The 25,136-nt window shown below is 34.3% G+C and overlaps 2 protein-coding genes across 2 annotated transcripts in view; one reads left to right on the top strand and one right to left on the bottom strand.

Moving 5' to 3' along the window:
- SCAP (SREBP cleavage activating protein) overlaps positions 1–25,136 on the bottom strand; it is a 441,101-nt gene that overhangs the window by 103,705 nt on the left and 312,260 nt on the right. The window lies entirely within an intron of this gene.
- LOC145668815 (E3 SUMO-protein ligase ZBED1-like) lies at positions 1,473–21,139 on the top strand. The gene is made up of 2 exons (XM_081736986.1): positions 1,473–3,418; positions 19,375–21,139. Exons 1-2 carry the CDS (start codon positions 3,165–3,167, stop codon positions 21,056–21,058), a joined length of 1,938 nt encoding a protein of 645 aa, XP_081593112.1. The 5' UTR covers positions 1,473–3,164; the 3' UTR covers positions 21,059–21,139.

Genomic DNA, 25,136 nt, shown 5'->3' with positions numbered 1-25,136 from the left:
CGGGCCAGTTGTGGAGCTGGGCATCAATTTAGGGGAAAAAATGAAAATACAGCGGCGTTTGGAAGCTTCAGATTTTACAAATGTGTTAACTTTTTTTCACTAAAATTAGATACCAAAAAAATAAGTTTTCTAGTCGGAAATACACAGTAATAAGTAGTTGTAATATAAATTCAAAATTTTATTGCTTTTCCATTTATATGGAAATTTTGAGAATATCCTTGTGGCCCGTGCACTAGGATTTGGGCATGTCTGGCTTATCATTAAATTAAATGTCTCTGTTGTATTAAGCGTAGTTCGGGACATGTATAAGGGATCAACGAATTTAAGAAAGGCTATCAACCTCGTGCCTATATATTAAAGAAAGCTGACGGAACAGTTCTCACGGACACAGATAGCATCTTAAATAGATGGAAAGATTTCTTTGACGAATTGCTTAACACGCAGCCAAAAACTAATGTGCATGGAGAAAGGGAAATACACACCGCAGAACCATATATCCCAGAACCTAGCCGAATAGAAGTAGAAATCGCTATAAAGAAATTAAAGAAACACAATCTCCGGGTGTAGAGGAAATTCCGTCTGAGCTATTTTTAGCTGGAGGCGAAAAGTTGTGGAACAAGATACACAAACTCATTCTCCTTAACTGGAACAAGGAAGAATTGCCACGAGAATGGAAAGAATCAATCATTGTTCCAATTCACAAGAAAGGCGACAAACCCGACTGTAACAATTATCGAGGCATTTCTCTTCTGTCAACATCCTATAAAATCCTCTCAAACATTCTATTAGCAAGATTGACCCCATACGCAGATTAAATTATTGGAGATTATCAGTGCAGATTTAGACGAAATCGATCAACTATCGACCAAATATTTATCATTCGCCAAATTCTCGAAAAAAAGTGGGAATACAATACCCCGGCACATCAACTCTTTATTGATTTTAGAAAGGCTGACGACTGGGTTAGGAGAGAAACATTGCACAACATTCTTACAGAATTTGGAATACCAAAGAAGCTAATTAGATTAATTAAGATATGTTTAAATGAATCCCAAAGTAAAGTACGGATAGGAAAATTTTTGTACACGAGCTTTCACGTCGAGAATGGCCTGAAACAAGGAGATGTGTTGTCGCCCTTATTATTCAACTTTGTCCTGAAATACGCTATAAGGAAAATCAAAGATAGCAACCAGGGCCTAGAGTTGAATGGGATTCAACAGGTTATGGCGTATGCTGATGATGTAAATTTAATAGGGAATGATAGGAGAACAATAGAAAGAAATGCAGAGGTCTTATTAAACCCTTGTAGGGACATGGGTTGGAAGTAAATGTAGAGAAAACTACATGGAAGAAGGAAAAATACGTGGAAGTTCGTCGGAATCGTAATACGGCAAATTATGGATGCGTTAAAATATCAAATAATACTTTTGATAAAGTGGATACTTTCAAATACCTGGGATTAACAGGCGAAAACCATATTCACGAAGAAATTAAATGTCGACTAAAAGCAGAGAATTCGTGTTATTATTCAGTACAATATATCCTGTCGTCGCGAATTCTATCGAGGAATTTGAAGCTTAAAATATATAAAACGATAATCATGCCTGTTGTTCTGTATGGTTGTGAAACATGGTCGCTGCTCGGAAGAAAGAACATAGATTGAAAGTATTTGAGAACAAAATCCTAAGACGAATATTCCAAGAGAAACGCGAATGGGGAATGGCGGAAACTTCATAACGAGGAAGTACATAATTTATACGGTTTACCCAACATTCTTACGGTCATCAAGTATAGGAGGCTCAGGTGGGCAGGTCATGTAGCCAGGATGGAAGAAAATAGGAACGTTTTCAAAATCTTAACTGGAAGACCAACCGGAAAACGACCATTAGGAAGACCTAGGCGCAGATGGGAGGACAATATTAAGATGGATCTCTCAGAGATTGGAATACAAAGTAGAAACTGGATGCAGTTAGCTAAGGATAGAAGTCAGTGGAGAGCTTTTATGAACGCGGCATTGAACCTCCGGGTTCCATAGGCCATAGAGTTAGTTAGTTATATGTATTTCCGTAATCACGAACTCGTCTTTAGAAAAGATGTCCTCGATTGGGTAAATAAAAATCTGGTAACCCTACCACTAGATATTTTTTTCCGCATGAAATGAAAACAAGTTGTTTAATATATTCAATCTAGGAGCTTACATATCGATTGAAAGAGAAATGTAGAGTCATATCAATATAGTTAACAGCAGACGGAACGTTCAGTCGCCAAGTAACGAGATAAGACAAATAAGAAATAAACTTTACTAGCAAATTTCAGCGTGAGAAATTGTCTACGAATAAAAAGATGTTTGTCATATATTGTAGTATTTCACGATTTTTTTTTTTATTTGCAATGATTTGACGATGAATTTCACGTAAATTGGTTTTCCTTATCATGTGAACGCCTAAAGAAATTCTTTCACACAGAAGGAAGCAATGGTCCCAAAATGTTGCCATGTTATACTTCCGAAGGCTTCGAACCAAGGAAAGTCACATGACACACACTGCTAATAGAAAGAAGATAAGATGTTAACATATTTTTATCTTTTTCTCTCTATAAATGTCCACAATACGTGAATAAAATTACAAATAAAACGGAGATTTTATTTTGTCAGAAGTGTGGGAAAGAACTAAAGTTATTGTTTATTACCACACTTCGGTGGGAAATTTAAAAATTGCCTATCGCCCCCAAACTTTGCAAGAATTTAAATTAATGAATTTTGGTACAACTTGTTTTGTTATCTTTCAATGAAAGTATAAGAGTTTGCTTTCCCATGGGACGGTTCTCTATCGGGAATTTACCTTGAAGAGTTTCTTACCAGAACATTATGTGAAATTTGCGCCAGACTGGATCACACGACGTCTTGAAAACACCCTGTTCTCACGTTTAGGGAATATATATGAATTGGAAGAAAAAGTTTAACTCAATCGTGCAGCTAATTTTGACCAATTATAAAGAGCAGGCTCTTGGTTAGAGTTGAAAGAACAGTAGTTCTAATAGTGTATACTCGCTTTGACATGTATAGTTGCGTCCGCGGCAAAGTGTCGACTAGTCGTTGATTTGTTCTCGACAAAAACACGAATTTTCAATGCTGAAGATTTAATTTGGTTACTGGCATAGTCGTAATGGGTCGATCTGAAGTGTGGAAATATTTTAAAAAAACACATAATGGTGCCCAATGTAAATATTGTGGAAGAGTGATGAGAAGCGGAAGTAGTACAGGAGGTTTGTGGCATCATGTAAATAGCAAACACCCAACAATCCCGACAGCTCGTGGAGAGCAAGAGGAAAGTAATAATACCGATGAACCTGGACCAACTGCAATCCCAGGACCATCATCTACCAATCTACAAGAAAATCAACAAGAAGACAGTTTGAGGTAAGAATTTCATTTTCTAGTAGGCCTTAGTATACTCATGTCCAAAATGATTGTCGTGAAAGAATATAATTTGATAATGATTTTGCAGGGTACTTTTAATACTGATACTATGTGTATAATCGAGAATTGTAGATTTGTGGTAAATTTCATAGGAAAAGAATTATAAAAACGAAAATTAGAATGAGAAAACAAAATGTTATAACGATAACCCTTTTTTGGTTTCGTTTTTAGTACTGATTCTAATATTACATTATCTTATCGAGCCACAATGAATAAACTAAATTGACATAATATACAAATGTCGTTTATTCTTATATTCTTTTTATATAATAATCTTCGCGATCCTTTTAGAAAATAGTATGGATTGAGTATAGCCCGCTCCCCCCAGTGATTTTTAACGAATCATAGTGATTCTAACGATTCATATTAGTTCATAATGAATCGGAATCGCATGTTATAAAGATTTAAGATGTAAATCTTGTGGTAAGGTAGATTTAGTATAATTAGTAGTAGTAGTAGTAGTAGTAGTAGTAGTAGTAGTAGTAGTAGTAGTAGTAGTAGTAGTAGTAGTAGTAGCAGTAGTAGTAGTGGTAGTTAGTACCAATAATAGTAGTAGTAGTGGTAGTTAGTACCAATAATAGTAGTAGTAGTAGTAGGAACGGGTTAGAAGCCCCGCAGGGGTTGGTTGGGTTCTGTTCTCGATATAAGTAGTAGTAGTAGTAATAGTAATAGTAGTAATAGTAATAGTAGTAGCAGTAGTAGTAGTAGTAGTGACTCTTCCAGTTCCGGTGACAAAGAACTGGGGGAGCGGGCTATACACAAGCCAGTAGTATTTATCATGTCTTACCTTGCTTATGTTTTTTTTTATAGTAACCTATAAATACAACGTCATGGTGATTTATTTTTTTTAAAAATAAACAACAAAACATACATTGATTTACAATAAGATAGCTTTCTCTCCTTTTTTTCTTCTTTCTAACCTAGCTGGCCAGTGCATATTTACAGAAAGATCACACATTTTGCTCAAAAATAATACAATTAAGAATAGAATACAATATATCGTTGTAATGTTGCTGAATGGACACGAAAGTTTTATTTTCGCTTTATTGTTCTTATTTACTGCTCTTTTGACATAAAATTCTCCACATACCAGTCTTTGCCGATTATACACACACTAACATTATAAGAAATATCGGGCAAATTCGTTATCAAATTATATTCCTACAACATATTTATAGACATGCGACAATAATTTTGGACATGAGTGTACATAATTACGAACAAAATTAACATCCTATTGAATACAAGACACTCCTTACTTTTGTTAGAATAAATTTTAAGAAATAAAGATGTAAGTGAATATTTGCTTTGTCTCGTTGTAATTCTGAGAATATACAAAGTACGTACTGAGTAAAAAAATAAACAAATAAATATAACCCTTCCTGACCAAAGCAAAGCAAAACACATATATTAATAATAAGTTGTATTAAAGTTATGGTAATTAGTGTTTTATATGTGAATTTTCTTGAGGGGGTAAAAGACCAACTGAGTCCTTAACGAATACTTTTTTTCGTGAATCATATATAAATCCTTCAAATTCTGATTTGTAAATTATTATTATTATTATTATTATTATTATTATTATTATTATTATTATTATTATTATTATTATTATTATTATTATTATTATTATTATTATTTTGACATTCAAACGATATTTTTAGAATTTTTAGTAGGATTATTTACACCGGTTTTAATGAGATTTCATCTCTTTTTTGATCTCACCATTTTTGGATCCTACATGATGTCGAATCTACGGATCGTTATAGCTAAACCTAGAATTTCTAGGATGGTGAGTGGAATATTATTCCCAGACTGGGAAAACAGTAATTAAGTTAGTGCTAGGGAAGAGAAACCAGGAAAGGAGAAATTTACCTGGGTTTCCCATATAACTAAATCATTGCCTTTAATGTGTGAGACAACATATCCAAAATATAATACAAGTTATTAGTGAACATGTTTTGCTCTGCTTCAGTCAGAAAGTTTTATTTTATGCAGTTCATATGTGCTGTAGTTACTTACATGGTTTATTTAGTACTGTAATTTAACTGTTATTCTTCTATATAATAGTATCTTTATTAACCTGCTTTCTATTCTTCTTTATGAAAATACTGTATTACAATATACTATCAAATTTTAGAATAGAAATTAGCAAATATAGGGGTTCTTATTTTTGAATATGAGGTATACGACCGTATGTGCTCGCGTTTAGTCGAGAAACTTAGTCGAGTAGGGTCAGAATCACTCGCTCTAAGTATCATGGGTTCCAATCACACTTCGGGCATGTTTGTTTTCAACTGTCCTCATTTTACTTGTGTGTGTTGTGTTGTAAAAGTTCCGATATAATCCATGAAAAGCATTCAATTGGTTAAAATTGGAACTTTAATGTGATAAGGGTGGTTTCCTTTGAAAAACAAGAATGGTTGTCGTGCATACCTATGGTATGTTCAATCTCTGGTGCCAAGTTCGATTCCTGGCGAGGCCTAACTTTCGATATTGACTCATCATTGTGAAAGAAAATGGTTAGCTAGTTAAATAAAAAGCTAGAGGATTCTCGTCAAGAAAGCCGGTGTTAAGGACGTTCGTTGTTTTCGAGCTGTCCACGCATGGTCCTGGCTAAGGAAAGTTCGCCGTAGGCTCAAACTTTCACAGGTTGTCGAACCAGAAGTTAAGTTTAGATTTTCTATTTATTTATTTATTTTTTTTTTTTTTTACTTCCTTGGCTTGTAAAGTAATGTTCGTAATAGAAATCACTCATGAATAATGCGTTTATTGAGATTTCTTTCTCACAGTTAAAAGAAATAATTGACCTCTAAATATAAAGTACTCTATGAATACGATATGTATTATGTTATATAAAAGTAATAAACCGAAGACTTGAAAGTGCATATTACACACTAGTAGATTTGTTCATTTTCAAATACAAGGTAATTATTCTAAATGAAAAAAACTATGATCCAGTCAGTCCTATATGATGATATTTTTCACTGTTTGAGAACTTGAAAGAAAAACATCACAATTTCAAAGTATTACCGTGGTTATGAGTTACTGAAGTACGAGAAATTCTGATATGACTCTATAATAGTAAAATTATCCATTTTTGTTGTGCCCGACTCCCAGTTATGTGTACTGGTTTCCCCTTTGACGTGTGGTTTTAGTGTAATTCCAAAACCTCAGTTGTATCTGAAAAATTAATAAGAATACGTTTTATCTCTTGGAATGAAGAGAGCTTCGTACCGTCATTGTTGCATAAAGTTATAGTGCATAGCAACAAATTCTATCTAGTTGCAGCACATTAAATTCTAAATTGTCGTGTAGTTTGTAAAAATAGGAATAATAATGAATTATAACATTAAGTATTCTTAGATTTTGAATAACTTCGGTAGACATATCGAGGGCACAGTGGCTCAGTGGTAGAGTGCTTACCTCTGGTGCTTGGGGTCAATGCTCGGGGTTGTCTCACCCGTTTCCTCCCTCTTTCTCATTCTATCAATTCTTCGATCATCATTCACTTGCTTTAATCATCGTCTCCCATAGCCTAAAGAGTATAATCGTGGGACGTTACACTCAAAGATTTCATTTATTTTTTTCATTTTTTTACACATGTCATTCTTTTTCACTACATAATTATACTTACCGTATGCTACTTTCCTGACTGTGTACCCTTTCTACATGTTATGCACGTATTTTGTATTTTCAACAGAAAATCGTAAATGCTGTTTGGTAAAATATATAGATGGTTGGTTGGGAACATCTATATCGGTGGTGAAAAACTAGTTAACTATATAGCTGAAGGAGTTCAATGGTTCATCGCCACAGAAACAAAGAATTACATTAGATTCCATACAATACGAACTATTAAAACTTAGTGCCCAAGCGTCTGTTTCCACAGCCTTACTCACTAGAAGACTGGCCACGCCACGACTTTATTTATGTGATCAACATAATATCTCTTTTTTTTATTAGTATGAAATTCAGTAATAAATAGATTCTGTAAAGTTCCGTTTTGCGTTATTCCTATATTCACTTGTATTTTCGTCTTTTTAGTACTCAGTATTTTCCCAGAAGTTTTTCCTGAAACTCTTTAGTATTTGTTCTATGTTCGTCAATAACAAACTTTTCATATAATACTATAAGTAGATAGGGCTTTCATAAATTTTAAATTATAATCAATGAAATGAAATGAAATCTTTGAGTTTTACGTCCCACGGTTACGCCAGTTAGGCTAAAGGAGACGGTGATGATGAAAAATGAATGAAATGGTGGAATGAAGAAAGTGAGAGAAAACGGGAGAACCCTGAGGAAACCCACACACATGGTGTTTGTCCACCATAAATTTCACTTGGCGTATATAAAACTAAGTTCTAGAGCGACTGTATATTCATATGCGACGTATAGAAATATAACATGCCACACATCAGCAGGTCACAAATACAAAATTTCAAATTAATAGTTTTGGTATTCACATCCAGATCATGGAGTGCTTTACCTTCAGTATTAAGAGAAATTAAATAATTTAATATATTCAAAAAAGAGCTGAAAGCGTATTAAGTACATATACGTACAGGAGTTAAGCTCAAGCACATTTGATACCTTATGCATTGCGTAGTTTAAACTACCGCATCACAGAATTAGATATCTCATTGTCTGTATTTTATGTGTGCGTTCTTTTGTTTTATACGTTGAACCTATAAGATTATTTTCAATTCAGTTCAATTCAATAAAATGAGTACCATCTGCAGCAGATAGAATAGGCAATTCCTTAAAGAAAAAAGTGGTAGGAAGCAGTGTTGGGTAAGTTACTTGTAAAAATGTAACGCGTTACAAGTTACTTTACTTTCTCTTAAAATGTAACCCGTTAGTAACGCGTTACTTGCCCCAAAAAAGTAACTGTCACTTTACCTCGAAAGTAACGCGTTACTTTTAGGTCCGAAATTTTAAAAATGTGAAAAAAATTATGACTTCAATTTTCCGTGCTAATATTACTACCGCTATTATTATTATTATTATTATTATTATTATTATTATTATTATTATTATTATTATTATTATTATTATTGCACGTCCTGAATCACTTTATGTAAATGCAAGGACAAATTTTTACTTGATATATGAACATTTTCATATAATATTTGATAAAATGCCATACTGCGTTACTCGTAGGGATGGACACGAGCAAGTTTACTTTGAAACTCGATTCGACAAGAAACAAACATCTTTGAGCTCGACCCGAGAACTCGTCTCGAAAAATTTCCCCCAACTCGACTCGAATTAGGGTCGAGTTTCGAGTCGAGTCAAGCCAAATCCGGTGTGTAGTTTCGAGTACTCTCTTCAAGTATATTACATTGACAATATAAGTATTATCAGTGACACTACTACTACTACTACTACTACAACTTATTATTATTATTATTATTATTATTATTATTATTATTATTATTATTATTATTATTATTATTATTATAACAACACTACATATAAAAATAAAAGATAGGCGTTTTGTATTTGAATACTAAAAAACTAGTTGATTGCCAACATCGGTAGTGTGAAATCTAAGAGTCAAGGACATTGATCACGAGCTTCTAAATTCGGGTTGAGGGTCTAGGTTGAGTATTCGGGCTCGAGCCAAACACTGTTAAAAGTTATAGGGCACTGGCCAAATATCTTCAAAACTGCTTGTCCCGGGTTTAGAATTGTCAACGACTGGAGCAGCTCGGCTCACAGCTCATTCACTATCGACCCGAACCGAGAAGTGAGCCGAGCCAACAGCTCACCCAACCGACTCAGCTAGAGCCCTCGGCTCAGTTGAGCCGAACAGAGAAGATGGCTCATCCCTACCAAGCTAGCTCGAGCCGATGGTTCACCCCAAGTTAGCCGGCTCGAGCCATCTTCTCAGTTGAGCCGAGCCGAGCTGAGCTTGTTATAAAAAAATCTCTTGTGGTCTCGCTATCGAGACGAGACGAGATGCGAGCAGTGTCCCCTCTCGTTAGCAACACTAAAAGTATTCCATATTACTGTTTAGCTTTCATTTCTCATGGCTTTCGTTTTCCAGTGTAATCAGGCCATGATTTCAAGATGAGTTAAAACGAACGAGCCATTTATCAAACTCGACTGGACTCGAAACTCGACGCGAAAAGTTGAATTGGCTCGGAACTCGACACGAGGATATTACCTTTGACTTGACTCGAAACTCGACTTGAATTCGGGTCGAGTCGAGTTTTAGCTTGACTCGTGCTCATCCCTCCGCGTTAGAAAAAATGGTTGCTTATTATTATTCTGCTAAACTAATTATATAATAATAACAATGTTGTTATGTAAAATTAAAAATACAGAATATAGAGAAACATTACACTGCAACTAATAAAATGAGAACACATGAACTGGGAGTGAATCAAAATTTGCGAGTAACTCTAAAATCGATACATGCTTTTTAAAGCTAGTTTCAAACTCTATAATCAACGGGACTCAGGATAAGCAAACTGAACTGAAAGAACTCCAATTTACATACCATCAGCAAACTATTTTCTAGTAATAACGTAGGCCTGCTCATTAGAACACAGTTTATTCATATTAACCCCTTACTGTAAATCGTTAATTATGGCACCCTAGTTGCTGATAAATACTGTCCGCCGGGGCACTTCAGACACTTTACTTTTAAATTCTGTCCACCATCATCCTCAGCTTTTAAGTAAAAAGTACTCTTTCAAATGTTCGAACGGTAAAATATTTTCGTTCTCCATCTTTATAAAAACAACACCAATCAAAATAAAATAAACTACCGGTATCATTGCACTCCTTGTTCACTCACTGGGTGTATTGATTTGGAGCTGTCAAAATCTACGACAAAATCTTCCAGGTGCTTGCCATCAATTCACGTGATTTCCCTAAAGCTGTCCTCATCTTCAAAACACAGCAAGTGGCACTATGAACTTATCTCTTTCTTTGTGTGTCTGTGACTGTAGATCACTGACATACGTAGTTCATGCTCGATAGTTTTATTGATAAATTCACTTACAGGAAAGAAATATTTGTTTCCGAAAAAACATACGGTACATATTTTGTAGATACTCATCCGAAATGTAACGCGAAAAAAGTAACGCAAACTAGGTACGTTACTAAAAAATTTGTAACGCGTTAGCGTTACAGTTACTTTGGAAAAAATGTAACGCGTTACTAGGAAACGTTACTTAAAAAGTAACGCGTTACTTGCGTTACGTTACTTCCCAAGACTGGTAAGAAGTTCTATCTCATAAATTGCATATTTGCTTTCTGTTGGTGTTTGTGTATGAGATGCAGAAGATTTCTCACAGTGTCGTCAACACATTTCTTGAAAAGAGTACCGTGAGATTGGTTGATCACATTCTTTACAACCTAATTGAAAACGTTGGTATGGAAATGGATAGTACTGTGTAGCTAAAATAATGCCTTCAAGTGTATTATTATTATTATTATTATTATTATTATTATAATTATTATTATTATTATTATTATTTTGCTTAAATGCTTCTCCTAGCTGATAGTGGAGTACCCTTTTTAGCAAGTGAATACCTTATCTCCGTTATTATCTTGTATAGAATATCCTATTAAGAAAATTAGAAGTAACAACAAAAGACTATCATTAAATGCTCACAATAGTTACTTAAATATACGGACGATATAGACTTAGTAGGGGATACAAAATAAATACTACAGTGTTAGCAAATAGGAATGAAATTAACAAAAAAGTAAATAGTAAATTAATAGCAGGTAGAGGCGTAGCGTGATCGAAGGTTTTTTTTTGGAGGGATGGGATAACCATATACGTATATACGAATGAAAAATTTTTAGGTATTAGAAATAATCTTGAAATCACTATACACACAACATTGCGATAATATTTAGATTAAGAGATATGTGCTTCTGCCAAGACATAAAATTTGCATTTATTTAGGGAACATACTTTTTTGCATTAATAGCTTCTACCTATTTACTCAGTCCTGGGTAGTCCTACTTATTATAATTTAATACGTTTGAAATACGTTCAGCATATTACTGTAAGACCATTCATTTTAATTACGAAAAGTAACTGTGATGTTATTTGATTTTTTTAAAAAAATCATTCTTTTGAGATAGTATATAGCAATCTTTTATTTGTTGTGGTTTCCTCCTTCCAGGCTGTTTCGGCTCTCTAAGGGCATTCAATCTCAATTAAACAACAATCAAATATTTAAATTTACCATCAAATATATGGGTTGTCATATTTTCAAATGAAAACTACTAGACTTATCAGGGTAGATAAATATTTATTCAGATAATAAAGTAAATCGTAGTAATTCGACGAAATTCTTTAAGGCCAAAAAAAAAAAAAAAAAAGATTCGGAACTCTTTCACTTCAGAGCCCTGTCCCTTAAGTTAGATGATCATCACTCAGACTACAGACTCCTATAACTTTACTTAGTTAGACTCCACCGATCCGTCATTCCCTCACAGTTTCATCTGAGGCCTACCTCTATCAGGAATGCCTGACTACAACTTTCCGTCTTTAAACGTAAGAGATCTGTTTGTCAATGGACATCACTTAGCTCAACGACAGATTCTCTTTCTCTAAAGAGAAAACCATCACTTAGGTTTCTCTGGCGGTAAAAAAAAAATCTAAAGAAAAAACTTTAAAATGTTTTCTGCTTCCGAGGTTAAAAAAAATTATAACCTACTTCTCCTAACTAGAAGATAATGGGAATCACTTATCCCAATAAGCTATCATTTAAGCTTATAACCTGGCTAGCTAAATGTCATCAAAACTTGGTCATCACTCAGACTGAAGGAAGTCACTTATTCCTTGCTCTGACCATCACTTAGGCCAGTCCCTACTTATTTCATTAAAATATCAGAAAATTCTAATGCCATCACTCAGGCTCCAAAGAAATAATTTATTCTCTGTCATCGGCCATCATTCAGACTGTTCCCTACAAGATAGGAAAGTTAAAAAAAAAAAAAAAAAAAAAACCGAGGCAGGACCTTAATAACGCAGGTCGGCTCTAACAGCCATAGTCATCCAGCAGTATATCCCTATGCGGCAAGAGACTTCCTTTTATATGGTCGATGACTCTTCCCCTTTTTAGTTTACTTAATTTTATTTTCGCTTAAAAATCTGCAAAAAAAATCTTTTGAAAAACGAGCAACCGTCACAAGCCTCTGGAAAATTCCATCGATCACTATAAGAAAACCTATATAGAAAAAACTTGAATATTGAGTTCGTTAAATAAAGCTGAAAAGAAATCCAAGCTAGAGTACACAGCTTAAGCAGATATACACATATAAATAAGCAATAACAAAGATGAAATTATAAATATATATAACACATAATACGTGTATATGTAATTAAATATATGTCTGGCCAGACTTACCTTTATCAATAACAACATTATATACACTTGTACACTAATTCTTTATTCACAAAAAATTAAACACAGTAAGGGCAAATCCTCGTCCTTACATATTTTAGGTGTTTTATAAATATTTATTTATTTTAATTCTGAAATGCTGATCAAGATTTTTAAAGCAAAGGTCAAATGTGAAATATACTTACTACAAAAGTCTTGCTACAAAAGTTTTATTGGGTTTCCAGTATTTAAAAAATGTTATTTCAATAAAGGGAAGAATTACAGATAACATTTTAGATGCTTTAGAGTTAAAGAAAGAAATATTAATCATTTTATTACGCTGCGTCTATGATTCTGTGCCTTGAATTTTGTCCGTTTTGGCAGAATTTTCCTTGGGCTTTGTCCTCTTGGATTCTCTTCTGCATTCCTAAATCTGTTTAGTGTTTCTAACAGATTATGTATGAAAAATAACTCTATCTTTAAGTTTCATCATATATTTTGGCTGTTATTCTACTTGTTCTTCTCGGAAAAATGATTAGGATACAATTCTGTTATTAGCTGTGTTATTTGCACTTACTTTATTAATGATGAATGTGATTTAAAAAAAAAAAATACCTGCAGGGAAATTGAAAACTGATTGTTATTAGAAAGCCTTTTGATATTATAACTGAAACGAACACAAAACAAACTTACTTCAGTCTAACATCAAGTCATTCTACAACAAAAATTCATTCGGATTTAAAGAAATTTATTTTCTGCGTGATAAGTACTATACACATCCTATACATACATACACTAACTACATACTATAGCTTACATCCTCAAGATATGTTTGGTCATATGTTAAACAAACAATGCAAGAGGATACATAAGACGGCCCTTAAGAAAGAGTCTTAGTCTTCTACATCATAACTCCTTTTCCGGCATCACCTTGTCAGCTGATTTGTATTCTGTATATAGCAGCAATACAAAATATCAATATCACATGTTGAAATACTTCTATGTTTTTGTAAAGTTGCAATCAAATCAAAAGGTCTAATAATCGAGGAAGAAAGGGATTTATAAGATTTTGTTTCAGTTCGGCACTTTTGAAGGTGAATGGTTGCTGGGTTCACTCTTTTTCTTTTTCCAGATAGATGTGGAACTATTATGACAATGTTGAGGGAAGAACAACTAATATTGTCATGGGGTGACACTCTAAATTAAACAGAAAACTGACAAAAGAAATCCAAATATTTTTACATTTGTGCAACTTTTACAAGAACAAAGAGAAAATAAAGCTACTATGTTAATGTTGGAAGTAGGAAACAAGGAATTAAAGCTTAAATATAGGCGAGTTGAACAGAAAATCACAACACTGAGAAGAAGTCTGGAATTATGTGTAAGATTTGGTGGCTTACGTATATGCAGTTGCATACTGTTCACATTTAGAACAGTGATGATTCTAAATTGTATTGGCTATATTGGTGATATGTGATATTTAGTATTCCTAGTATATGCATTGACAATATAAGTAGCTGGCGTATGACATATTGCATGTAATATAGAATCAGGTATAGAAGACAAATCACCTCATCAGGTTATGCCGAAAAAGGAGTTGTCATGTAGAAGGCCAAGGCTTCTTTTCTTAAAGGGCCGTCTTATGCATCCTCTTGCATTGTTTGTTTAACATGTGGTGAAACATGTTTTGAAAATGTGTACTGTGACACCTTTTAAGTACTGCAGGCCTTAGCATGCTGGAGATAAACTACTGGAAATCCGAATAAATTTTGTTTTAAAATGACTTGATATTAAACCGAGGTAAGTCTGGTTCGTGTTCCTTTCAGTTGCAATGTCAAACGGCTTTCTTGCAACTGAGTTAATCAACTCAAAAAAGATGTGATGTAGAAGACAAACGCTCTTTTTTAAGGATCGTCTTATGCATTCTCTTGCATGGTTTGTTTAGTATATGGCCAAACATGTCTTGAGGGTGTGAATTGTGACACCTTTTTACGTACTGCGAGACTTTTAAAGTGCTGAAGATGAACTGCTGGAAAACTGAATAAAATTTTGTTGTGGAATGGCTTGATATTAGACCGAAGTTTGTTTTACGTTCGTTTCAGTTACAATGTCAAACGACTTTCTTGCAACTGACAAAGGAAGTTCGGGAAAAAGCACTTGCCTGCAGAGAAATTAATCATACCACATGAAAGACCAATTCATGCTGATTACAACAAGGTAATCAAATGCATGTACGGTTGAGAACTTTTCAAGAGATTCAATGTTAAACGCAGGATTGCACCTCCTAGCAACATACCGTAATTATACAGTTTTGATGGTTTAAACTTACTACTGCTTGATCACTGTGGTCCATTCACAGACAAATTGTCCATTGTAAGTAGAATGACGGATGGCAAAGACGTAATGATTGAGAATGTACCAAAGAACTGCACATGATTTGTACAACCATTTGATGTGTTTGGATTCCGATCAATTAAAGATTATGGCAGGAGATTTGTACATAGTATGAAACTTCTTCATCCAGACGTTATGATGTACCAACGAAACAATCAAACGAAGTTCGTATCCATGGTAATGAATTAGTTCCGATCACCGCGATACATTGGATTGTTTCAGTTTGCGTTCCACAAGGCATGTTACCGAACAATCACTTGTCGTATCACCTATCGAATTTGTTTTTTGCTTTGATTGTGCGAACTGCTCCCTTGACGGATGCAACGCAATTGCACATATAAAGTGTTCATGATGCAAGGCAGTATTTTGCCCGTGTCATTTCTTTACAGAACAGAAGAGCAGCAGTGATCAATTTTCAACTCTAACCTATGATTATTATGAACATATAATGACTAATTTTAAGTAACAAACACGTTAGTTATTGCAAAACAGTTTCTTCTGTTACCTCCGATAGATTTCAATTCGTATGTTAATATTCGTTGCTAATAATGTTGTACTTAACGCGTTTAAATGCGCATAGACTCATTTTTTATATGAATTTCCAAGTCCAGTCTCTCGAACAGTTCTCAACCGTACAGGAATTTTATTAACTTGTAGTAGTCAGAATGGATTGGTCCTTCAAGTAGTATGCTTAGTTTCTCTGCAGCCGAGTGCTTTCTCCAGAACTTTCCTTGTGAGTCAATCAATTTTCCATTACCCTGCTGGTATATATATATGTTAAAAAATCACATGTATCTTTAGATGTGAATATTAAAAGTAGATGTGAATAACACTGCTAATAACAGAACTATATCCTAGTCATTTTTCCGAGAGGAACAAGTAGAATAACATCTAAAATTTACGATGAAACTTGAAGAAATAGTTATACTTCATACAGAATCTGTTGGAATTACTGAAGAAAAATCCTTCCCTGCACAAAATTCTCCGTCTCAAAAGATTAGGCAGAACGGGAATTGCTATTCCGTATAAAGATAAGATTTTTAAAAATATTTTCAATAATGTGCTGGAGGGCGTTTAGGCAGAACGGGAGATATCATTTTTCCCTTACCTCAGAATGAAAAGCAAAGTCCTGTATGTAGGTTTTGTGACAAATTAAAGCACTAGTACCAAGTTTTATTTTGCTTAAAATGCCTATTTCAACGTTAGTTTCTATTTTAGCTTATTTTGCGACTTACATTGTGGATTGTGGATAGACCGGGAGTTGAACCCTGGGACTTTGTCTTTCCATGTCAGTTCTCAGTTTGTAAAGCACTTACACGGAAAGCCAAGACTAGGATACTCGGTTGTCGTAATTTTTCAAGACTTCATTTCTTTTTTCTTTGTGTCACAGATATTGCTACTTCAAATATTTGATAGTTCGGCAAATGAATGGTGTATCCATATCGGTAAGATAGGTTTATAAGGCAACGCTGGATAGCATGCAGAAAAATCGGGAGAAAGCCGTGAACAGTAACAGGGAAAGCCATAAATTCAGGTTCAATTTGCGGTCAGTTCAAATTTTTTCCTAGCTTTTACACTATTAAGTTTTTAAATAAAGAAATATTATTAAAAAACCCTAAAATAAAAATTCTAGTGCAAAAATAATTAAACGTTCAACGCTTTTTAATCCTTTAACTATTCAAATTGCAAGAGGAAGACTTAGATCTAATACAAAATAATATAATGCACAAATCAAAATTGTGGTTAGGGGTTGTTTTGACCGCGGCATCTGTTCAAGTGCAATACATTTACTATGAGGATAATGGAATTAGATCTCAGAGTGTCTAAGGAAGCTGTTTTACAGTATTGAAAACAGTTCTATATATATTTCTTATACTGCTTTGTTAAGGCTTTTAGTTCTCTAATTAGATGACTTACTTAGATGAAATCGAAATTTTCATGTTTCCAACGCTGTATCTTTTTTATTTTCATTATCAAAGTTTTGTAGTGTTTCTCATATTTGTTTTATTTATTTATTCAACAATCACCAGATACAGCTCAGAGGTCATTTTATACTGGATATCTAATAACAATGGAAATGATTTGGGAAGGTATCGGCCAGGGCCTGTTTAGTAGGTACCATCCCGGCATTTACCTGGTAGGACTGAGGAAAACCCTGGAAAACTCAAGTCAGGATGATCGAGAGCTGGAACCGAACCCACGACCTCGCGAATGCGAAGCCAATGTCTACCACTTGAACTAGTATTTGTTTAAAGAATACGTGTATAAATCAATTGTATCAGTTTTATAATATGTTGCTTTTTTAAAAAAAAAAAATGTTCTTAACATTAGTACCGTCAAATGGGGTGAATAGAAACACATTTTTGGCTATATGAGAATATAAGTCTGGTAATGTTAAAGATTTCGCGTATCAAATTATTCCAAAAGAAAGGTCTTAATATGCTAATGAATTTCAGTAAACGTCATATTAATTTATCAACTCCACTTTTCTTCACCTTGATTTTTCTTAATGTTTCTATTCACCCCTACCTATGGGGTGAATAGAAACAATTACTTTATTTTCATTGTTGTTTCTTTTATACTATTGGAAAGGTAAAAAAGAAACAGCGTATTTGTTGAAACGAACTATTTATTTGATACCTGCAAGATATTAGTTCAATAAGACCAGTATTACATAAGTTACAAACTTATAAAACAATACAATGCACAATATAGGTATAAACGACCATATAGTTTTGATGATATTTGAATAAGATTTAAACCACTGAAATCATCAGGGAAACTTATCATGAGTTGAGTTGATTTTGAGTTTTACGTCCCGTTCAGCAGCGAGGCTATATGAGACGTGGACCTACTGTTTAACGTAGAATCAGAACTACATGAGCTCCCGCCGGGAATCGAACCCGGGTCTCCCACGCCAAACGCGCGTACGCTAACCGCTTAGCCACGAAGGGGCCCGAAAGTTATCATATACTTAAAGCGTGCTGACGAACTCCTAATAAAACCCAACAGTTTCGTTCTGAAAATTTCATTGTTTATGTGTTCTCTTATAAAACACTCCCACATATGCATCGTGTTCCCATTTTCGCACTTGGGTGCTGAATAGTCTCATCGAGTTTTAGCTTCTCATTTTACCACAGCAAAATCACCAGCTTTAGAAAACCATCATCTAGTTCGTGATCGTTGGAATGTTGTCTTCTGGAGTGTTGTCTTTCTCCTCTTCCGACAATACAAAGGTAAGTTGAGTTTCGTTGTGATTTGATGAAAATGTATCATTTTCAGAAAACAAACCAAAACTCTTACCAGAAACATCTATTCGTACTCTCTTCTTCCCTTATTTAATTTTTTCATCTTCTCTCATGCTCCTGAGAAGATCCATAAGGGAACGGTTTACAGTCTGAGATGACTTTTGCTGTTCTGTTTCTTCTCGTTCATTGTCTTTTCTTGGCAACATCCTCAGTATTTGGTCTCGACAAAGGGGAAAAATTCCAAACTTTTCAAATCCAGCCCTGATATTTTCCTCCTTCAGTTTCACACTTTTTTTTTCAGAAGACTTGGAAATTTGTTCTTAGAGATGGTTGATACATTCCTATCAGGCCCTTTTTTCTGCTCCACAAGAATTTTCCACTCCTTGAGGAATTTCAAGAATTTCCCAAGAAGTGTTTCTATTCACCCCACTAATTAAAAATCATAACAATAACCCAGTAAAGTTAAATTTTGATTAAAAATAATTTACAAAAGGAAAACTTTTACTATGAACGTCAGTAAATGAAACAACAAACTACAAAATAGGCATATGTTCAAATGCAACAAATATGAAAATGTCATACTTACCAAGAAAGTTTAAGGAGCGCTAAAATACCGTGTAAGATTTCAGTAACATATTAATGCTACTGCCGTCTACCTCAGTGTTCCCAACTCAGTAAAACATTTTGTCTCTGCCCTGGACACTTTAGCCGTATAAGACTATGTTAAGAAATTTCAGTTTTCTTGATTAATTTATCGTCCAGATAAATCCAAAACTAATCTGGGAGTTTTGTTTCTATTCACCCCCATGTTTCTATTCACCCCATTTGACGGTATATAATTTAATTCGTTTTAGTGATAACAGTAATACATTACTGTTATTATTATTACTTTTAGGAAGTTTCTGGCGTCCCCAAGTCCTGCTTCAGGCCCTCGGGAAGAATCTGATGTATGTGAGACAAGCATTGAAACAACAGCACCATCTGGATCTGAGAACAAACATAAACGTCGTCAGCTTCCTAAATCCGAGAAGCAAACCAAAATTCAAAGTTACTTGAATCGACCCTGTTCAACCCAGAGAAGCCAACAATTGGATTCCTTAATTACTAAAATGATCGTTATGGACTTGCTACCTTTATCTCACGTAGAGGGTCAAGGTTTCAAAGAGCTTATGCTTTACGTAGAACCAAAATATAAAATACCGTCCAGGCAAACAATCATTCGTCGACTTGAAGAACTTTATGATTTTGTTCGTGAACAAGTTTTTCAAAAACTTTCAGAATCAGATTTCGTATCTTTAACTACAGATTCGTGGACATCAAGAACAACAGAATCTTACATAACAGTGACGTCCCACATACTGACAAAGGACTTGCAATTAAAAACATATGTGTTAGAATCTATTGTGATAGAAGAAAGACATACATCCCAAAATCTTACTAATCACATTGAGAGTCTTTTAGATAAGTGGGCTATATCCGATAAGGTTATTGGCATTGTGCACGACAATGCCCCTAACATAGTAAACGCTTGTGAACAACTTCCATATAAAAGTGTTAATTGTTTTGCTCATACTCTACAACTTGCAGTAAACAAAGGTCTTTCGTTACCCTCTGTGACATTATTATTAAATGAAGCAACTGATATTGTGAAGCATTTCAAGCACAGCACTGTTGCATCCCGTGAGCTAAGAAAACGACAAACAACATTAAATTTACCTTTACATAAACTTATTCAGCACGTAAAATCAAGGTGGAACAGTGCATATGATATGCTAGAAAGGTTGCTTGAACAGAAACGGGCTGTTGTTGATATTCTAGCAGACAGGTCTGTTACGAAAGTTCAGGACTCGAAAAAATTAGCATTAACTGAGGAAAGTTGGATAGGTATCGAAGAGCTGGTAACGTGCCTCAAGCCTCTGAAAATAGCTACAGAAGTGTTGTCAGGACAAGAATATGTGTCCATATCGAGCGTCTTTCCCATTGTGTATGGACTGCTAAGTGTTCACTTAGTTCCAGATGGCGCAGATAGTGATGCAATCAAGTGTATAAAACAAACAATCGCCCAAGATCTTCGTCAACGTGTAGGTTTCGATAGAATGACTTTGGAGAACTCTACATTCATTATAGCATCATTATTAGATCCTCGTTATAAAACATTGCCATTTATAACAGACGAGAAGAGTCGTGAGGACATACACAATATGGTGAGGAACATGTTGCAGGAGACAGAGCGTATAGAAGAATGTGCAGGAGATGAATTCGTTGAAACAGGACTTCATTTCTTATTAGGATCTGCATACAAAGAAAGAACAACAGCAGCAGTTGATGAACTGACATGGTATTTAGCTGATCCTGCTCTGCGAATTTCAGAAAATCCACTCAAATGGTGGTCTGCAAATTGCCATAGGTTGCCACGCCTTTATCACATTGCTAGAAAATACTTGCTTATTCCAGCAACTTCGGTACCTTCAGAAAGAGTATTTTCAACAGCAGGACAGGTAATTAGTGCTTCAAGAAATAGGCTGACACCAGATCACTCAAACATAATAATTTTTTTGAATAAGAACATGGAAAAGTAGCATATAAAAATGTAGCATCTCTCTATATCTCTCTGAAGATCCAAGGTTCAGTATACTTTTATGATGCGAAGTAGCGTTTGATACGTCAATATATATATATATATATATATATATATATATATATATATATATATATAAAGGATGGTTCAAAACAACACCGAATATGTTTGGGAGGAATTCCTGACACCAAGATAAGACAAAAAGTATAGACCAACCTGGGTGCAGAAATGCTTTCTTCCGGAGTTATAGGCTGCCGAAAACATGAAAAAATGAACTTTAAAGATCCATAGCTTCAATACTATGGGACCTATCGTAGTCGAGGCAAGACTTCACTGAGGAACTAATATATGTGCTATTCAAAAATACATATTTCAGAATCTTGTGGTACTCACGCAACATTTTTTATAAAGGGAGTTTGACTACGGGCATATAATTTGAAGTGCTCACCAACTACCTCCCAAAAATTGCTGCGTGAGTACCGCAGGATTCTGAAACATGAATATTTGAATAGCGCATATACTAGTTCCTAAGTGAAGTCTTGACCAGACTACGGTAGGTTCCATAGTGTTGGGGCTATGGACGTTTAAAGTTCTTTATTTTGTTTTCGTCAACCTATAACTCCGAAAGAAAGCATTTGTCCACCCAGGTTGGTCTTTACTTTTTGTCTTATCTTGGTGCCAAGAATTACCTCCCAAACGTTGTCGGTGTTGTTTTGAAACACCCTATATATATATATATTCTTATTCGTTGTTGCCGTCATTTTTGTACTTTAAATATTAGAATTATGTTTGATTTTTATGGTAAAAGTTACTGATTTGTTTGTACACATTACAATTGTTTAAATCTAGGAGATAGTTAAGGTTAAAGTGTCTATATCCCCAGGTATAAATGTAGTATAACTCTTTTCGTCTATGTTGTATATTTGCAAGGGTGTGATTAGGAATAGCAATCTCCTTTATTACATAATGTGAAGTAGCCTATTATAATAAAATTTATACAGTAAAGCATTCGTCGTCACTACATTTAATCAGAGTTGAAATTTCAAATTTTGTGGAAAGAAGGTTGACAAGGTTAAAACATTTAAAAATCAAACACTTGTTTTTTAAAAGATACATTTATGGAGTTGATTAAGTTAAAATTCTACTATTATGTTTATTATAAGTAAGTAATAAAAGTTGTGTATTTCTATAACATTCACTAAAAATATGTAATTTTTCTTACAAATTTTAATAATAACAATTTCATTTACAAAATATTTTTAATGTACTTTTATAAGATTTTTTTTTAAAACCAAGGCTTATTTAAGCAAAGCAAATTTAGTAACAGTATGATCAGTGGCGGATCTAGCCCGGGGCCGGGAGGAGGCTTGCCCCCAAGTTTTCTGAGTGACAAAAAAGAATTAAGCTATTATTTATATGGTTTGAAAGTTTATAATAAAATCATGGTATACGTATTATAGTCTGAGAACTGGTAGCCCCCTCCAGTTTATACCTTCTGGATCCGCCACTGAGTATGATTCTGTTAGAATCGATTATACATTACTTATATACATTCAATTTATAACTACAGTATTATCTTATAATTAATGTTTACTTTTGGTATAATTAACACAATAAGTATTCGTCACAAAGTTTGTATTATGGAATTTTACAGGCACTAATAAATATATTTTATTTGGAAGAACAGTTTACTTCTTATTAATTACATAATGTTAGTAAGAAATGTTTGGATCTTGTGGTTAATAGACTGGTTAGCGCACGTACTTACAGTGCCTCTGGTCCCGGGTTTAATTCCCTGTGGAAGCTCAAAGAAACATATTATTATTATTATTATTATTATTATTAGTAGTAGTAGTAGTAGTAGTAGTAGTAGTAGTAGTAGTAGTTGTTGTTGTTGTTGTTGCTGTTGTTGGTGGTAGTGATGTTGGTGTTGGTGTTGTTGTTGTGATGGTGGTAGTAGAAGTAAAAGAAGAAGAAGAAGAAAATAGTAATAGTATTTTCACTCATCATTTGTAAATGATTTCGTACCCTGTAAAGAACTGCCACTGAATGGAATAAACTAATTGTCAGTGCAAAAGAACTGAAGATGGAAATGAATTCGGTCTGGAACAACATAGATACTCGTAGATAATCAAAATACATTATGTGGAACCGAGACTGTATTAGTGGAAACTATACAATAATGTGAGAATACATTTTAATATCTAAGCATAGTAATAGAAACAAGTTAGCGAAAAAATAAAAAATAGTGGAAAATATATATATATGTCAATATCGAAGAAATTAATGATATATTATGAAATAATCCTGCCCATAGTATTCTTTTAACGTAATAATTGGTCGCTTACGCACCGAGAAGCGCGAAAACTAAAAATACCAAAGAACTAAGTTTGGGATAAAATATTTAGCGCGAAACGAGACAAATCGAAGAACAACTCTAGAAAAATACACAATGCTTAACTATATTGTGGTGGCTCGTTGGTAGAGCACTTACATCCGGTTCAGAGGTTTTGGTTCGATTCCAGGCCAAGTGAGTTCGTGGTGGACGATATCATCTGCATGGGTTTTCTCAGGGTACTCCCGTTTCCTCTCACTTTCTAATTCCACCAATTTTTTCATAACCATTCAATTGCAATTTCAACCTTCGAGACATTAAACTAAAGGTTTAATTTTCGCTTAACTATATTTTGTCGTAGGTCACCGAATATCATATGGATAATAAAATCGAGGTAAGATGAACAGGATACGTTGCATCCATAGAAGATTGAATGGCGTGTTTAGAGTTCTATTCGAAAATTAATTGGAAAGGAGACCTTGAGAAACACTAAGAATACGGGTGCATTATAGGCCTATAAGCAATGAACTTCGTGAATTCTGTAATGTTTATCCAGATTTCATTAGCTTATCACAGAATATTATGTAATGGAGACGTTTTGTTTCAATGGTAAGGAACCTTCGAGCTTCTTAAGCCATACAGAAATTTCGCAGTCAAACTGCTTCTGCGAACTATTTTTGCACACGGGCAATTTTAATTGTGATTTATATGACACGTAACAGGAAATTAATATCATCCAGACTGTTTTTTTATAACAACAATAACTGAGACTAACGTTTTACTCCAGAAATTGTTTTGTTAGTAAAATAAATTATGTGCATATGGTAATAACATGCCTAGTTTTCTGTAATCTCTACCTCTGATTGCAGTACTGTCTACCTAAGTATCAATCAAATAAGACGTTCTGAAAATGTTATATTTGAAAGATTTGGGGATTTAGTTGTTCCGTAAATCTTTAAAATGATTTATACTTCATTTATCTTTCAAGCAGATGAAACGGAACTTTAATTTTTCACACTCCATGTCCTCTCCTTATACACCAAAACTTCAAGTGTTAATAGCTGTTTACCACAATGTTATTTTTTTCTTAGTTCTGGATCAGTATAGGATTGTGTTGCACAAACTGGCACAAATAACTAAATGTTCGAAGAAAAAAATGACTGATGGTTTTCCCTGTACCCTTCATTTGTTTTCAAAACAACACGACAACATTTGGAAGGTGATTCCTGACACCAAGATAAGACGAAAAGTATAGACCATCCTGGGCATAGAAATGATTCCTTTCGGCGCTATAACCAGCCGAAAACTTGTCGGAAAAATGCAAAAACGGCCATAACTCGAGAACAAAATGTCGGATCGAAGTCGGGTGAAAGGAAATAATTAAAATCCATTATTTAAAATCGTAGTTACCATTAACACAATTAAATGTGGCATAGCAGCGGCGCAAGTGTGACCCCGAACGAAACTGGAGAATTCCTGGGGTATTTTATTAAACGTCGAAGGAGGGAAATAAACAAGAATGAAATACAATATTTCTAATCCTTTGGCTTATGGAACCCGGAGGTTCAATACCGCTCACAAAAGCTCTCCATTTACTTCCGTCCGTAGACAACTGAATCCAGTTTGTACTTTGTGTTCCTATTTCTGTTGGGTCCATCTTAATCCTCCCATCTTCACCTAGGTCTTCCTAATGGTCATTTTCTGATTAGCTTTCCAGTAAAATTTTGATCTCATTTCTATTTTC

The sequence above is a fragment of the Thermobia domestica genome, chromosome 13 (assembly GCF_964235325.1).
Source record: "Thermobia domestica chromosome 13, izTheDome1.hap1.1, whole genome shotgun sequence".
NCBI lineage: Eukaryota > Metazoa > Arthropoda > Insecta > Zygentoma > Lepismatidae > Thermobia > Thermobia domestica.
The sequence above is the reverse complement of the archived record's forward strand: the minus strand, read 5'-3'. Positions and strand labels throughout refer to the sequence as shown.

Excerpts from the sequence above, each read along its gene's own strand:
- LOC145668815 (XM_081736986.1), top strand. The coding sequence starts at position 3,165 with ATGGGTCGATCTGAAGTGTGGAAATATTTTAAAAAAACACATAATGGT. Across the intron at positions 3,419-19,374 it reads CAACAAGAAGACAGTTTGAG|GAAGTTTCTGGCGTCCCCAA; the intron begins GTAAGAATTTCA and ends TATTACTTTTAG.